The sequence below is a fragment of the Larus michahellis genome, chromosome 6 (genome assembly GCF_964199755.1).
Source record: "Larus michahellis chromosome 6, bLarMic1.1, whole genome shotgun sequence".
Lineage (NCBI taxonomy): Eukaryota > Metazoa > Chordata > Aves > Charadriiformes > Laridae > Larus > Larus michahellis.
Genome location: NC_133901.1, coordinates 4,988,957 through 5,006,997, shown reverse-complemented (window position 1 = coordinate 5,006,997; position 18,041 = coordinate 4,988,957). Strand labels below are relative to the sequence as shown.

The 18,041-nt window shown below is 49.8% G+C and overlaps 1 protein-coding gene across 8 annotated transcripts in view; it reads right to left on the bottom strand.

The window, feature by feature from the left end:
- TNIK (TRAF2 and NCK interacting kinase) overlaps positions 1-18,041 on the bottom strand; it is a 171,733-nt gene that overhangs the window by 65,654 nt on the left and 88,038 nt on the right. For all 8 annotated transcript variants that reach the window (XM_074592060.1, XM_074592064.1, XM_074592061.1 and 5 more), the window contains exons 3-5: positions 15,603-15,659; positions 9,954-10,079; positions 969-1,079 (exon numbers count right to left, since the gene is read on the bottom strand). In XM_074592060.1, the coding sequence (XP_074448161.1) occupies positions 969-1,079; positions 9,954-10,079; positions 15,603-15,659 (294 nt within the window). The remainder of the gene's footprint in view (positions 1-968; positions 1,080-9,953; positions 10,080-15,602; positions 15,660-18,041) is intronic.

Genomic DNA, 18,041 nt, shown 5'->3' with positions numbered 1-18,041 from the left:
AGCAGCAGTGTCAGACACCTCCTTTTGGAGCAGTCATATTGCCTTGTTTTCTTTCACAGAATCATTTAGGCCGCAAAAGACCCTTACGATCATCGAGTCCAACCATTAACCTAACACTGCCATGTCCACCACTAAACCATGTCCCTAAGTGCCCCATCTACACATCTTATAAATACCTCCAGGGATGATGACTCAACCACTTCCCTGTGGTTCCAATGCTTGATAACCCTTTTGGTGAAGAAATTTTTCCTAATATCCAATCTAAACCTTCCCTGGTGCAACTTGAGGCCATTTCTTCTTGTCCTATCACTTGAATGGTTCTTCTACAGGTTTCCTTTCCATGCCCGATATTTCTGTTTTCTCCTGAACAAAACCTCTGTTCATGGAGCAATAGGTTTTAATGTTGGAGCAATAGGTTTTAATGTCAGAGCAACCATTACGATCACATCATCTGACCTCAGTTGTCCAAAATGAAGCTGCCACCTCCCAGTACATGAAACTCCGGCACGGCCCATTTTAAGACATTCCAGCCAAACATTTATCTTGGGGGTATAAAAGCTGCAGCATCCTCATTAAAGCCAGAGACATGTGGATTTAATAAAACATAGCGTGCTTTTTAATCATGAAGATTCTTTCCGCCGACTTTATTAGTCCTCACTTTCTGTTAATTGAAAATGTAGTTCTAACGTAAATAAACCTTTGCCCTATTAATACTAAAGGAAATTATATTTTTGTTGAAGGAAAAAGAGAGTTAAAAGTCTGGGAACTAGCAGAGCAAAAGGGCATTAAATAGGGCTTATTTATTATGCATCATACAAGCACATGAATCATTCATGCCTACCGGCACCGAAGAGGCTCCAGCCCATGGCAGCACAGCAGCCACGAAGCCTGCGGAGCCAAAGGCTTTCCATGTCCCCTGAGCGCAATACTCCAACAACCACGACATTTAGGTCCCTCTGGACACGTACCCGTAAAATCTCTCTGCAGATGTAGGCGATCCACTCCTCCTTCAAGGTGTTCCCCTTCGTGTTCTTGATGAGGTCGGTGACGGAGCCCGCGCCGCAGAACTCCATCACCAACTGCCAAATGGAACAAAAATGCCATTACTGCAATGACACCGACAGCATCCTCCAGGCTGCCCAATCCCAGGGCAGGACCCTGACACTGCTAACGCCGCTGTGGGGCCACCGCAGTGCTACGCAGAGCCACCAGGACATAATCTTGAACCTATCAGCTTGTAATGCATGTGGGTTTTGTTATAGAAATGAAACAATAAAAGGCCGGAAGGTTTGAAAGGCTCGTTGCTCTCCAGAAGGTTGGGAACAGGGAACAGGAATCAGTGCAGTGCTCGAAAATCAGCAGAGGAAATTGGAAACCTTGAAATCGCAGACCGCACCACTACATACCCTACTTTATACTTATGATCAATCTTCAGCGTCAACAACAATACAAGCACAACTCTACCTCTTGCATGTAAGTTCTTCAACTCTGAAAAAGCGAAGGCAACAAGACAGATGTCTGAAAGCTTCCTACAACCTTAAAAACCAGGTATAGTTTTCAATTTTATTTCTTTTTTTACCAGGAAGTCTGTTTTGTTTTTTTTTTTGACCACCTTTTTGAGCAGGAAACCTTTCTCAAGGACACGCTCGCCAGGCAGCTGCAGGCCCTCCAGGAGTGAGCTGGTGTCCTACTCCTCAGGTTGGTTCAAATGAGACTGGGAACCATTGCTTGTACCACTTCCGAAGTTTCACAATATCAAATATAAAAGTACAAGGATCTAACCCAGACCTGAACTTAATCTTGTCATTGAGCAATTGTGAAATAAACCCTATAAAAACAGCACGGGATGCGCATCTGCCTCCCAGGGACATCACGGATCCTCAGTGCGCGCAGGAGCCACCAGCGTGGTCCAGAATGCGAGCACAGCCCGCGTACGCACCAAACCTCCTCCAAGACGTGTAGAACTGTTTCTCTCAGATATGAAACCACGTTTTCCAATTAGATTAGCTTGCTACTAAAAGATATTCCCTTGCAAGTCGTGCCTTGCCAGATTCTTCAATGTGCATGTTTAAAGTTTCTTATCACATGAAGGTTGCATGGCATTTAATGTTCTCCAAGCAAGTGACATCACTTTATTAAAAAGCACGGGCCAAGAGGAGAAGAGAAACAGCAGCAGGGTTACTTCTAACCAAATTGTTCAAACCCAGAGATTTTTAAGACTGTCATAAATAAATGATCATAAAATTCAGAGTACTGCTATAAACCTTCAGGTTAAGTAAGATACTTGAGCAGACTATACCTTAGCTGGCTTTGACCACGCTCCTTTATCTTTAGTTTTGGTATTACGTTTCTCTTCTCTTCCTAACCTGACAGCTGAAAAATTCTTCGTATAACCCTGCTGCATCAGGAAACTGGCTTCAAGAGAGGGATGCGTGACCGTACGAAGTCTGCCCTGTGCAAAGGCAAGGAGTGCTGCCCCAGCGCTCGCGGCTCTTCCACCCCAGCAGGAGACCAGCGATCCAGCTGGGTCACTGGGACACAGCCTAAGTCACCGGTTACTCATTGCTCACCAACTGGGGAATAACAGAACAACTGGTTTCAAGGTCGCTTTTCCTCTCTTTCTTCCCTTTGGCCGATTGACACGTGGGGAGTCTGCATGTGTTTCTGTTTAAATGAACGCTTGGGACACCACGGCAGCAAGCATGGGAAGGAAAATCCTGGATAGCCGAGCCAGCCACAAACGCTTTCCAACCGAAACGGCTGCCCTCTCCAGCCCCCTTCCATGGAAATTCATCCACAGGCTCCCACCAGGGTTCCGAGCAGGAGGAAGAGGAAGGGCATGCTATGCTACGGACGGCAATCACAGTGATTAAAAGAAGATGGAAGAAATCCCATTAAAAGTACACAGTGCACCCATTAATTTGCCAGATTATCTTTATGGAGCTGGCAGTTCACTCGGTCCTCTACCCTGTCCTTGATTTCCACAGAGCAAAGATTAACTTCGCACCAGGCGGTGAATAATAACGGCCACCTGCTGATGTATCCCAAATCTGTAATTGCGAAATGTCCTGGAGATTAAAATAAAAAAAAAAAAAAAAAAAACCAACAGAGAGACGGAAAGAGAAAGACAATCCTAAGAGGAATATTTCTAACTCGACTGCAGTCCCATAACATCCATAGGAAAATACCCAGCACCCGCAGATCTCTGGCAGTACCAGCAGGATCTGGGTCCAGCTGGGCAGGGGCCGAGGGGGCTCAGCAAATTGCTGATAACAGTAAGGTACTTCCTGAAAGCTCTGCCATGGGTTCTCCAAGAAAACAGGCACCAGAAAGATGCTGCCCGAGTATCTCTGTCCGCGATGGAGAGCCGATGGATGCCCGATGTGAAAAAACACCGTTTCCAGAAGGTATGGATGGAACAGGGGGAAAACCACGGTGATCTACTTTAGCCTTTATGGTTTCCCTCAGATGGAAGGATGCTACAGAAGACCCAACTACAGCTCCCTCCAAAGAGAGGGTAAACAGACGATGGCTAAGGACTCACACCAACAGGCCAGGTGAGATCTCACCCACAGCACTGCGTCTCCTGCTGGGCGATGGAGCCCAAGAACGATCAATGCACACTGGAGCAGGTACGGGGAGATGAACGGGTCTTCTCAGAGGACCTGAGGGCTTGTTCAGCCAGCCAGGGGATGGACGGCCACAGGATACGAGTGTATACTGTCAACAGTATGGACAGGTAAGCACCGGAGAGGGATAAGAACAAGGTGGATACTGGCATAATATCAATATATCAACACCCTATGGGTATATTTAGGTTGGAAACCAACAAACAGCCTTCCAGGAGAAAAGAAAAGGGAACAAAAATTCCAGCTGATTTTAAGACAGAGCTTAGTATACTCAGGAAAGCCTTCAAATGGCACTAGATATTTTTTTTACCGGTGAGCACTCTGCCCTGCACACAACTTGCATCATTACCAATGTTGTTAAAGGATGAAGTCATGATGGGGTAAGACAATAAACTTGAAATGCAGATTGAATTTTTATTAACCATAATTAAAATTATCATCAAGATGGGCTAAAGGTAAGATCATCTTCTGAAATTTAATTTGCAAGGCCATTTATTGAGGAAGTATTTTTAAATACAGTTCATTTAGCATTTACTTAGCTCTTCATATCAGAGTGACAGCAAACTTCATAAGCAAGGCAAATTGAGGAGCAGCAGCTGTAAATCTCTGTGTCCTGCTGTCTCATGAATTTTTTGTTTAAAGAGCCTTCGCAGCTTTCAAATCAACCCACCACTTTCCCCAGTCTGGAAAAGGCCAGTAAGACCTCTGCTCCCATTGCTGATGTACCTTACCTGGAAGGGCTCAAACCCGAACATCACAGAATGGTGGGGTGGGAAGGGCCCTCTGGAGATCATCTCATCCAACCCCCTGCCAGAGCAGGGTCACCCAGAGCAGGTGGCACAGGAACGCGTCCAGGCGGGTTTGGAATGTCTCCAGAGAAGGAGACTCCACCACCTCTCTGGGCAGCCTGTGCCAGGGCTCTGCCACCCTCAGGGTAAAGAAGTTCCTCCTCGTGTTTAGGTGGAACTTTCTATGCTCAAGTTTGTGCCCGTTACCTCTTGTCCTGTCCCCGGGCACCACTGAGAAGAGCCTGGCCCCATCCTCCTGACACCCACCCTTTCAGTATTTATAAGCATTGATAAGATCCCCCCTCAGCCGTCTTTTTTCCAGACTGAAGAGACCCAAATGCCTCAGCCTTTCTTCATAAGAGAGGTGTTCCCGTCCCCTCATCATCTTGGCAGCCCTTTGCTGCACCGTCTCCAGCAGCTCCCTGTCCCTCTGGAACCGGGGAGCCCAGAACTCATCCCCAGCCCAGAACTCATCACCCCCAGAAACCCCAATCCAGCTGATGGTGAATCGCTCCAGCTTATCCACAGGAAACCCCCCAAAATAATTCAAATCCTTTATTCTGCAAGACAAATCCTTCCGCATTCCTATTCCTCATCCCAGGAACAGTTTGACTTTCCTTTTTCAAGTTACAGGAAATAAGCACGCAACAGCCCCAGGCTAAATGCTGCTGGAAATCCTTCCTCCTGGCTGTGTGTGCGAACAGAACACGGGTGCAATGCCACCCCTGCGCCCATTCCCACCCCACAGCCTGGCTCCCTTGCAGAAGGGTCCCTCCTCACACACATCGTGGCACCTGGAGCCAGCCACGGCGCATTAAAAATAAAAAAATAAAATACGGAGACCTTCGCTTGCTGGATGAGCAGAAAAGCTGATGCCCATTCCAGAAACAGACATCGAATTGGTATTAAGCAGCATCTAAATATTCTGTAGGAAGATAAGCACAGGTTCGAATTGCTGGTGTTGGTGATGCTGCAGCAGCAGGGCCAGCGCTGCTCCGCTCTCCCATCCCCAACGGCAGCAGCAAACCGCTCTCGCCCATGTTCATAAATAAATGACGTGCCCAGCAGTGCCCTGCCCGCATTTCCCTGCGCTTCCAGGCCAGAAAAGCAATTCCTGGCCCTTAGGGAGCCAGAGGGCAGCCGCCACCCCGGGTCCTGAGCTGGGTGAAAGCTTTGGGGACGGCAGCGAAAGGAGCTGGGTTCGCAGCCTTGCGGCATTTCCAGCACTGACATCGCTCTGAAGAGAAGCGAGAAGGAAACAGCGTTGGCTTAACTCGGCCGGAGAGCAGCAGAGCACCTCTGCTGGCCCCGGGGCGCCCGGTGGGGGCCGGAGGAGCAGCCCCGCGCCCCCCGCACTCCAGGGCTTGGAGGGACTAGAGAGAACAATACAGCTCAACCGAAACCCATCCCCTCTCAAACGTTTAATGATTTAATTCCTGCGACGCGAGGTATCAGCAACTGCCCAAAAATATTCCTCGGCGCCTATAAGCAGATGAAGATCAATCCTGCTCCCAGCTGCACCAGTGCCACCCAGTGCTTCCCTGGCTTCTGCTCCATTTTCAATGGGGCTTTGCTGCCCCTGTTTTTGCTCTCCAGATCCCCGGAGTCATTCCGTTCGTACCACCCCGCAGCGATTCAATGGGTCCCTACGGCTCGACAAGGTGAAAAAGCGCATTGCAACTACGCTGTGACAGCCCTGAGCATCGCGCAGCTCCAGCGATGCCACCCTGACTTAGCCTCCAGCCCTAAAGCACCCTAATTCCCTCTTCCGCCGAAACCGCCCCAGATGACCCGCTGCAGAGGACGCACCGGTGGCCGCCCCACCGCCTGTGCCCCCTCCTCGCCATGAGCAGGTATTTGGCAACCTGCCCAGTTAGCAATTTCCCCCCCCCTCTTCCCTTTCAGGAGGGATGCAGCTCCGGGCGCAGGCAGGGTTGCCATGGCAGCCATCCATCGGCAACCAGCGCCGCTGGCCCCCGGGGACCACGTCGGGTGGGCAGGCTCTGCCCTGGGTGGGCTCTGCCCTGGGTGGGCTCCCGCTCAGCCCCCCTGCTCTGCAACACCCCCCCACTCCACCCACCGCCCATTCATGGCTTCAGGGCGCCGGTGGATGGCAAGGGCAGGTGACAAACGTGCAGCGCGGTGGCATCCCTATTGTCATCCCTATTGTCATCCCTATTGTCATCCCTATTGTCCCATGGATGTATCCGATCCGGTGTGTTAACGTATGGGAACGAAGCAGAGACCCTGCGGCTTCCAGCGGCCGTCGGGGGGCCGTGATGTGCTGGGGAGGGGGTGCTTTGGGATGGGGTCACCTTCCCCATCGAGGTCACACATCCTAAAGAATGCCCCGTCTTCCACCACCAAAAAAAAAACCCTGAAAGGTCTCCAAACAAGCCCCCCGGCCCCAAGTGACGTACATCCTGGTAACCTATACCTTAAATCTGAGATATGCAAGGGGAATTTAATGAGTTGAACTCAGTAAAGAAGTGGTTAATGGATAAATTGGGTCCTCACCGTCCCCTGGCTCATTTCCCCAGTCTCTGCAGCCCACCCTCTCTTTGCCCCCTTGCACCACAGGCTCCCTCAGCCAAGACCCCCTTGTCTCGGGTTAGAGATGGGCACAATCCTCCCCGAAGGTCCACGGCACCCCCAGAAAGCAACACTTTATCCAACACAGGAACAAGCCTACCTCCTATTTTTTTCATTTTTTTTTTTTTTTTTAAATGTTCCATGGAGGTTGTCCCTATGACTTTTACTTCCTGTCTGTACTAATTTGCAATGCGCATCTCCGCTGTCATCTGCTAAAATATGCTCCGTGCCTCCCTCTAATTTCAGGAGAACTTGCCTGTTTCGTACGCTCGTCTCCCAGGGCGAGCGGCTGCTATCGAAGGGAGCAGCGGCACCGAAAGACCTGCTCATCACCGCGGCAGGAGCGATGACAATACTTCATGTCAGGAGCCTGCCGCGTTTCCGAGAGATCTTAATCTCCACTGAAAGAGCTCCCTGGTTTTTATTTCCGTATCAGCCTCCTGGATGTCGATAAAAAGAATTACTTGGGCATTATCAGAAACCGTTTTATTTCAACAAAGGGCCAATGAAAAATAAACAAGCCTTTATCTGCGCGGCAAGACTGATAGAGTTCGCCCGAGTCCTAATTCAATCAGATCCTGAAACAACAGCTATTTAACACAGCGACACCAGCACACCTCTCCTCCGCGGCCGGGGAGCCTTCCCGTGAATACCTCCACCAGCCCCAGCACCGGGAACGGACTTAAAAACAACCTCACGCCCCAGAACTCTTCAGTGCAAGGAAAGCAGCTTTTGCAACAGTTTTGGGTTTTTTTTTCCCCACTAGCCCACGAGAAAGGCCCCAAAATTGAGAGGAGAGGTAGCTGGTCTGGCAGGAAATTCAGATTATCTAGTCTGCCTTTCTCAGGGGCCAAGAGAAGCAGCACAGGAGGGTGATGAACACCTTCCCCCCTTGCACGGCTGGGGAAAAGCCCGGGTTCTCCTCCTGACCTTGGGCAGCTGAAGGTGGTGCGGCACATACAGCATCCTCCGCGGTTTCACAGTGATGGGGATTGACGAACGAGCCCCTCTTAATCCAAGGAGTCGCCTACTGAGCTTTTCCTTCTGGAAGTTTGGTCTGCTATGGCTGGGCAAATCATTCAAAAACCATTATGGTATTAACACTTGGGTCAAGAGCTCTTTGCTGTGGAGCTGGGGGAAAGAAAAAACCCAAACCCTCTTCCTTGGTCAGACCGTGCTAACCCCAGACCCAGGCAGCGTAGCCCAGCTCCAGGGAGGGCTCCTCTCGCTATTGAGGGCTTTGGCACATAGTTGGTGGGGGTTTTCCCTCCTCCTCCAGGCACTCCAGCAGCACAAGGGGAAATGTTGTGGGTTGGTTTTCTATTTTCCTTTTTTTTTTTTTTTTTTTTTAAAAAAAAAACCAAACCACATTATAAACCATCTCAAGCCAAATGGAATTTCACGGGGAGAAAAGGCATTTCTCAGCTTGACAGCTTTCTCCTCGCTGAATCCCAGGCCAGCTGCAAAGAACGTGTTTGTTTTTTTTTTTAAGAGTTCCCACCAAAAATAACCCCAACACCCAAGTAAGAAGAGCCCCTGGAGTCCAGGCCCCCCAGCCTTCCCAATAACTCAGCGTACCAGAAAGTCTCGGGTAACAAAACGGGGCAGAAACCCATCACCTCCATTTCTGTCCCAGGAGGAATGTCCTCCGAAACCCCCCAGTTCCCACTGCCGCGGATGCTCTGGCATGTGGATGCAGGGGCAAACAGCTGAAGCCACTGAACCTTTTGCTAAAATAAAGCCCAGATTATATGGAAACCGAAAGAAAGAGCGTTCCGCTGCTCTTCAGCATCTCCACGGCCTCCCAGATGAACCATGGATATTCGTCACCCCCGAAAAATTAGGCTCTAGCGATCTTGTTCAGGCACAGAAACACTTTGGAAACCGCACGTGGGTAAGTCAGAACTGACCGGATTTACAAGACTGTGAGGAAATAAACGCTGTTTAGACGGCAGGACAACATCCAGGTCGTTACACTGAAGATAACTCAAAGGCAGCCTTCCCTTCGTCGCTGCCCCAGGGTCTCAACCTGCGGCTCAGACACCCACGGGCTGTTGCTCCACAGACTCAGATCAGCAACAGCCGAGCTCAGAAGACACGACAATAACTTGAATTAATTTTTCATCCCCCCCCCCCACCCCGGGCGGTACCCAGAGCCCCAATCCAGGCTGCCTGCCACCCTGCCCGGCCCCCGTGACCACTGAGGAGGTGAGCTCCGACCCCCCGTCTGTCTCCGGAGAGAGACAGCGGATTTAAACCCTATCCTCCGCAGTCCCGGAATGCCGAATTAATAACCGAGAAGCCGGCGACAAGAGAAGCGGCGGGAGGAGGCAGGCACGGATTTATGGAGAGGCAAAGCAGCTCGCAGCCCTTCAGCGACACCAGGCATCGTCACCGCAATGGCTGAACAGCCACAGACCCTCCTGCCCTCCCTTCGCCGTCCCCCTTCTCCTTTATTCGCCCTCTCTGGCTCCGGGAAACATTATAAGCAAGAGAAGGCAGCGCCGAGAGCTGGCAGGAACCACGAGCACCCAGCATCCCCCCCCGCCCCCAGCCTCCATCTTCCCAGCAACGCTCCCGGCTCCCTCCAACTGGTTGGGGTTTTTTTGTGGGTTTTTTTTTTCTTTTTCTTTTAATGCCTTTATTTTCATAGGAGGGAATCATTTGCAATTGAATATTGTAAGAAAGACGTTGTTAATAACAATTCAGAATAAAAATGTTTGGTTTTTTTTTTTTTTTTTTATCATCAGCCTGCTAAGATTTTATGGCAAAAACAGAGAAGCATTTTGCAGCGGAAGAAGAGTCTTTTTCAAAGCCGTGACTTCGAAAAAAGACAGATGCAAAGTAAGGCTTTTTGTGCAATACAGGTGGTGGTAAGAGGACAACACAGAGCAAACCATTTGTGCGAAACCCCAGTTGTTCAAAAGAAAAGAAAGCAACTTACCCAGAGCTGATCATCCATTCCTGGTGGGTTCTTTTTAATAAAAGCACCATAATACGTAGCGATATTTCGGTGGTGAGAATACTTCTTCAGCATGTTGATTTCTTGTTTGATCTCTTCCTCTTCATCCTGGGGTGAGGCGAAAAGAAAAGAGAAGAAAAACAAAACGGGAGGCACTAAGAGACTGCGCTGCACAGGCCCCCCGTTCTCTTTGTACGTGGGTGAGCTTCCACGCGCCCCCTTTCCGACGGATCTTGCCTGAGTTTCCTTGCGCCATTTTTTACGGGCACTTTTTGCAGCGGAGCCCTGGGAGCCTGAGGTCTGGATTGGAGACTAACGGCTTAAACGTGGGCCCTTGGGCAAAAAGCTAAGGAGGAAACTAACGCTTTTCCACATTCGCCATCGCATTTCTGCACCCTGAACGGGACAGATCTTCAGGCAGCGTGGAAACCAGATGTTTTCCGAACGGTTCAGATCATGGCGTCTCCTCCATAACAGGATCCCAAAGGTGCTGGCAGAGTTTCAGGTGGGCAGCAGCCCACTCGCATGGGTTAACGACCCACCATCCCCGTGTGCTGCTTCAAACCCTGCAGCACGGTGGGAGCAGAGCCCCGGGAAGCTCCTGAGCAGCTCAGTATCCGCAAGTGTAAGTCCCGGGCAGGAGGGGCTGGCCCGGCAAAGCAAGGTCTGGCCAGGAACTGAGCCCTCGCATGGAGACGTGTTCTCCACCCAGGGGTGCACCAGTGCCAGACTTTGGCATCGCAGCCAAATTACACGTTTTCAGCCGTTTAGACATTCCTCCATCTTTTAAAACTAATTCCTTTATAATTCATAACATAATTTACATCAGTCTCGCATTGCTCCGAAGCTCAACCATACTTGCGTTACACCATCAGCAGCGCATTTCGCACCTCACCCATCAGCACACGCTCCCAGACCCATCGAAGGCCCAGGAGGAGGGTTTTCTAGAAACCACCGCGTGGCAGAAGTGCTCCTGCACTGCGCATCCCAGCCCTCCCACGCGCCGCTCCTGCCCGACCTGGAAGCAGCAGGAGACGTCTGGGGACACCAGGTGTTACTGGTGGCGGGGTGGCACCAGGGCAGGGACCCGGCAGACGCTGCCTGTCCACAAACTCTGCCAGACTAACTCGGTCCTGGTGACAAGCGCCATTCCCGTGGGCTGTCACGGCCCCTCTCCATCCTGTCTGCAAAGCAGCCGAGGCAGGGGAACTGCGCCGGTACCTGTTTTGATGTCCTACCTCTTTGCTTTCACGACCATCAAACACGCCCTGGTTTTATTTTAAGCTGACCGAATTCCAGCCCGCTGTAATTCCACGGGCTGTGGAGCGGCAGTTAGTGCCTTGATGTCGATGAGCTTTATTATGAAAGGGCTGTTACTTCTTTATTCTTCTTTATTCCCCTTGTGTCCCTCACCCCCTTCATCCTGACTTCAGTTTTACAAATGGGCAAAGGACAAGGCACCCCGGTGACAGCGAAGCTGCAGGAGCAGCTCTTCTTGAAGAGCGATGCTCCCTGACCGGCCGTCACACAACATGGACAGAAAGCCGGCTTTCTTCCCAAACTACCACGGAAAGTGATTTAATGACTACAGTCTTCCAGAGAGAATTCAGGGAAGAACAGCGTGAGGACAAGAGGAACAAATAAAAGAAGCAGCTTAGGTGGAGCTTGTATAAATAGACTCCATTTTTGGTAAGAATATGGAGGGCATAAGCACCAAAGAGGATGAGGAACGGGCCCAAACGTTACAAGGAAAACCCAGGGACTATTCTGGAAAACCTTTATCACCTCTTTCCTTCAAGCAGTCAACACAACTTTGCTTGTTTTCATTTGCCCAGGAAACCAGGGAATATAACACTTAGTTTATCGGGCCCCAGAGATTATTATTTTTTTTTTTATTGAAGCCCTTTGCAACAAAAAAGCAGCTGGATGCTCAATGGTGCAGGGAGCAAGGGGGAGCTGTCAGTGCAAAACCCCACCAGCTCCCCAGCTCTTCAGTCGTCTCCCACCTCATGCCTGGCTCTCTAGGAAGATAAGCCTCTCTAGGAGATAAGCCACAGGGACACGTGGTCTGAGGTTTTACCTCAAGTCCTTCTTCAGGTGAAGTATTCAAAATGAGGGGAAAAAAACACTCCAAAACATCAGAGCTGCACCTGGGGTGGCACCAGGACAGGTTGGGGGCTGACCCGCTGGAGAGCAGCTCTGTGCAAAGAGACCTGGGAGTCCTGGTGGACAACAGGATGACCATGAGCCAGCAATGTGCCCTTGTGGCCAAGAAGGCCAATGGCATCCTGGAGTGCATCAAGAAGAGTGTGGCCAGCAGGTCGAGGGAGGTCATCCTCCCCCTCTACCCTGCCCTGGGGAGGCTGCACCTGGAGTACTGCGTCCAGTTCTGGTCTCCCCGGTTCAAGAGGGACAGGAAACTGCTGGAGAGGGTGCAGCAAAGGGCTGCCGAGATGCTGAGGGGACTGGAACACCACTCTTAAGAAGAAAGGCTGAGGGATTTGGGTCTCTTCAGTCTGGAAAAAAGACGGCTGAGGGGGGATCTTATCAATGCTTATCAATACTGAAAGGGTGGGTGTCAGGAGGATGGGGCCATGCTCTTTACAGTGGTGCCCAGTGACAGGACAAGAGGTAACGGGCACAAACTTGAGCATAGGAAGTTCCACCTAAACATGAGGAGGAACTTCTTTCCTTTGAGGGTGGCAGAGCCCTGGCACAGGCTGCCCAGAGAGGTGGTGGAGTCTCCGTCTCTGGAGACATTCCAAACCCGCCTGGACGCGTTCCTGTGCCACCTGCTCTGGGTGACCCTGCTCTGGCAGGGGGTTGGACTGGGTGATCTCCAGAGGTCCCTTCCAACCCTACGATTCTGTGGCACCTGAGGACATGTCTGCATGGCCAGGCTCAGGGGTCTCCAGCCCAACCTCCTGCTCCAAGCAGGACTACTGCCAGTGATCACCACCAGCAAGTCCAGCGAGGAAGGAAGAAAAAGGAATTTTCACAGTGAGCTGCTGTGACTGCACCAACCCCAAAACCGACAAAACCCACAGACCAGGTTTTGCTGCCATGCTTTGCCTCCGTCAATCAATGCCGTTACATCAATTGCTGGAAGTAGGTCATGCAGCACACAGCAGGACCAGCCCCTGAGAAACGAATCCAAATGCTTAATTCGGAGAGAGTGGCTGCCCAAACTGATCACGTGCTGTAATTTTAGGGCCTCAATGCTGCAATCTTCCCTAAAAGATAATTAGTAAGAGCGCAGACGAGTCAGACAAAGCATCATCGTCAGGAGTCTTTGGGGGTCTAGTGCAAGGCACATGGTCAGGACGAGATGCTGGCTGGGAGCTCACTTAAAACATAGGGGCTTTACACTCCAAAAACTTCCTCCATGAAGCTGCAGGTGGCTACGGTTGGGATGACCGCACTAGTTCTGTTCTCTGTAGGCTGCTGAAAAACACATTGTCATCAGGGACACCCTGGAAAAACAGATGGGATGGAAGATCTGGATAAAAAAAAGCAGGGGCAGCACCTGGTGTGTGTCAGGAGTTGGTGAAGGACTGGAGTGGACACACTGGGGATTACACCAGTAGCCTTCACACTGAGCCTGGACCAGGTGCCAAACATGGCCGTAGGCACAATTCAGGGACCAGCTTTGGAAATGACTCCAGAAATGATTCCCGGCACCACTGGAGGCTGGAGGACACGGCTCTAGATCTGACTTCAGCATCAACAGCTAGGAAGCCCAGTCAGTCCCCTACCATGTCACGGGTTTGCTCTGCCTTCACTGTGGTCATCACCCCTCCTGCCCAAGCCTGGTCCTGCTCTCTGAGGAGCTTTCTGTTGGTGACTACGGGCCGGTGGCATCCTTTCAGAGGACATGGAGGTCTCACCTCTCCACCTCAGCCGATCCTGCTACTGCCTGCTCGAAAGCTACTTCTCCACTCAGGCTATACTGGGGTCACTCAAGGCTGAGAAGCCACCACGCAGGGTATTCAATGGGGTAGAAGAAGCAGAAGAGAGCAGAAGTTCGGTCAGGGGTTTTTTTAGAGGAACAACTTGAAAAGTTGTTGAAAAGTTTGCACATTATATATTACAAGAAAAATAGCTGGCATGTTTTAATACAGATAAAAGTAGCTTAAGGGAAAAAAATAATTAAATATCCAAACAACACATCCCAAGCCAAATACCTGATTTACCACCTTGGACGTTCAGAGTCATGAGACCTTGCTTTGGAAGGTAAAAGTTTAGATCAGGGACATCTACTTAAAGACCTGGCTGAAAATATTAGTTGTTGCTCAGCATCAGATCTGGGGTGCTTTTCTCCAACATCTTTCCTTGGAAGTGATGATATTTTAAAACCACCGAACTAAGTGTGAGCTCAGATTTAAGCCCCTGTTTGGCCTCAAAGTAATATTCTGATTTCTCAGCTTAAATTTGTTGTAACCTCAAACTCCATCCCATGAGGATCTCGCTGCCATTCATGCCATGGGATCACGTTTGGTGGGTCTGCCCATTCCCTTAGAGCCTGCTTCCCACAAGAACTGGATAAATGGCATTTGTAGATATTCCAAGTAAACAGAAACAAATCTCATTCACATTTACGGACTTATTTCCATGCATCATTTCACTTGTTAGCACAAAAAAAGAACCTGGATGAAGGTCCTGGAGATATTAACACCACACCACAACTTCTAAGGTATTTCAAAACATACTCCTGAGCCAGCTGGCTGCTTTCACAGCGAGTCGATTCTGTACGTGCTGAACTCCCGAAAGCTAACTACAAAAGAGTAATTCAAAAAATAAGGTGAGTAGATTGGGAGTGAGTCCTAAATTTTGAAATGTGTTATTCCAGTTAAAAAAAAAAAAAAAAAAATAGACAACACACACCAAAACACATTCTTACTCCCAAAGCTGGTATTGTTTATGTAGGCAGGAACTTTGGGAGGTATAATACTGCACGTAAAAAAAACAATATTCAAGGAAAAGCACTTTCGTGTCACCCTCCAAAACGCATCTGTTTAGGCTTTTAGGGATCACAGCAATTCCACTTATTTTTTCTTCTGTGGCCACTGGGAAATGGTGAAACCATTATTTCCCCTAAATCCTGTTATTCATTTAATAACTTGTAAATTCTTGGTTCAAGTTTCAAAAGAGCCACCTCTCTGAGACCAGGGTGGTGCTTTTTCCCCCCGCTCTTTATCAGTAGGATGCACGGGAGTAATTTAGCTTGCGTAGTGAAGTTATTCATAACAACGCCTGCACAAAGTTTTGGTGAACGAAAGCTTTTTGGTGAAAAACACGGATCTGAAGAAACTGAAATGCGTTATGAATACACGATCCTGTCGCTACAATTTTCTTCAGATTTTATTAACGCGCTCGAAAGAGCCACTGCTGGAACTGGATGCTGCTTTGTTTCAGCATAAAATTACTTAATCTCCCAAACTCTTCCAGATTCGTTTTTCTCTCGCACATTTATTAAAACCAAAACCCCTTAGTGGCACATTTCACATTACGGCAAAGGGGATTTGCTTCCCAGGAACGCAAACCTTCACCAACCCCCACACGTTATCACACCCCGTCCCCTTTCCCCTCTTATCTGTCACTTATGGATGCAGGAGGAGGAGGATACATTACCCCGGTGACGTCCATAACCTTAATAGCAGCAAGCTGGCCCGTTTTAACATGACGACCCTGCAAAAGAAAAGGGAGAAGTCTGTTTGTTTTGCTTGGTGGCAATGTTTTCCTCGCAGCAAACAATATCCTTGCACAACGTCCTCGCCCTGGCAGCATCCGCACACTTTTTTTGTTTTTTTTTTGTTTGTTTGTTTTGTTTTTTTTCAAGAGCATCTTCACAGCAGCCATGATGGGAAAGTAATTCCCTCCCCTTCCTCCTGCCATTACAATTAACTAGTAAAGGGCCTTCGATGCTGTATTTTCCTGGCAAACAAGGGCTGGAAATATCCTTTAATGCTCAGCCATGCAAAAAACCAGCTCGGGGCGTCTCGCGAGCACAGAGCATGACTCGGCTGGAAATGGTCTGCTGGAGCCGTGATGATGGAGATGTGCTGGCACCCACACGGCACCGATTTCGGTCCCCTCGTGTCCCAGTCCCAGCTCTCACAGACCTGGGGACGCCCGAGGGACGTCAAGCCTGTATGGCACCATTATACACTCTGTCTGCTAATTTATTTGTTTGGAAAAAACCTCGGTTAGCAGGCTAGAGGGGTTTTTAAAATGGGATTTGCTTCTCGGCTGTGGAAGTGACCGGCATAAACAGGGAGCATCCATCTAGAGGTGATGCTCGCGAGCCAGCGCGGAAACAGCAACTGAAAAATTAGCAAATCGCTGCAACGAACTGCTTGTTACACAGTGCTCGACTTCATTAATCCTAATAGAAAAATGCCTGGAAGCGACGGGGAAAACTAAAAGAGCCCAAATTGTTTGATGGTGGTCTTAAAACCAAGACATCTGCTCTCAAGCAAGCCAGTTCCCAGCCTTTCCTCCTCTCCCGATGAACGGATCGCCCAACAGCGTATCAAAATTGCTCCCATCAAATCATCCTCCCTCCTCCATTTGAGGGCACGTGCTCTGCTTACAAACCGGGCAGAGTCAGAGGAAAAGATGCTTCTTCTCCAGGAAAAGCATCAGACGCTGATCCCAGTAGAAGGGGCAAAGGGAAGCATCCCTATTCCCAAGTCACTTCTTCCTACGGGACCAGCCCAGGGACCCATCACGTGCGATACGGCACCGAGGACACGTGGGGAACGGCAGCTCCTGCCCTGCAGCATTGATAATTAATGCACCAAGGACACAACGAAGAGCAGAGCCTGAGAGGGGACAAGCCGCAGCACGGCAGAAAACAGGGAAAAATATGAGCTTTTGCTAAATTACAGGCTCCTCTGGCCCTGCCGCTCCTCACCAGCGTGTTTGTTGATAAGCTGGGGTTTGTGCGCAGGTTTCCCAGCCCTGGAAATGGGAGATGGTCTTTCACACCACCTCTTCTCTGGCAGGACCCCCAGATTACCAGCCATGGGGACCTCACCCCATCCCCTCGGGTTTCCAAGCACCGCGTTGGGGAGCAAACCCGGGCGCCAGCTGCGGAGCAAGGCGGCATCATCCTCTCCAAATTTATGACTTCACCAGGAAACCAATTCACCCACCAGGGCTCCTCGCTCATTTATTAACACAATTTATATGTCCCGAGCAACCGCATGTTCCAACAACGGAGAAGGAGCTTTAGTTTAAAACGTGCAACATAAACCAAAACAGAATAAAACACGGCCCAGCGGCACCAGGCTGCGGCTGAAGCATCCCCTGGATGGGGCCGTCGGGAAGGAGGGGCGCAGCGCTAGACACCATCAATTCAGACAGCGTGACGTGCAAAAACAAATCCTCCCCTTCCTAAAATCACCCCTGTTTGCTTGGCCAGGCAGCCCCCCCGCAACGTACCAACTCTTTAATTAAAGCCAACAGAGCACCAGCAGAGGGTACGCTCGGACACAACCACGGCACGCTGCATCTTCCACTAAACGGAGAAGGGAGACGAGGCATTTCAAGCCATGTATTTGCTAGTTATATCCACCTTCACCTGACGTATTGCCACCTCGTTTTGTATTTTAAGGAAATAAGCCCTCCTGTGGATGCTTTTGCCAACCTCTAATACCAGTCAAAGGAAAGAGGAGCCCCGCGTGCCCACACCGTCCTTCTCCCAGGGATCTCCCACCGCCCTGCAAACCTCCCAAGTATTTACAGATGAAGGTAAGAACTTAATATTGGGTGAACACGGACCAAACCAAAATAAACTGCTTTGAAATGTATGTTAATGTAAGCCACGAGGGACACTTAGTCACGCAAAAATCAGGCAAAGTACAACGAGTAAGTATTTAGCCTGGGAACTTTAGAACAAAGATTTGCTTTTCGTATAGTTTGTTTGCAATGATGGACTGTTGAGCTTCATCCCAGCAGGTTTCCACCTCCATCCATGGAAACCAGCCGTTTCCTCACCAGCTAACTGTCCCTTTTAATTTAGCATGCCTAGTGCTCAGCATTGAAACTTGCCATGAAACTATTATT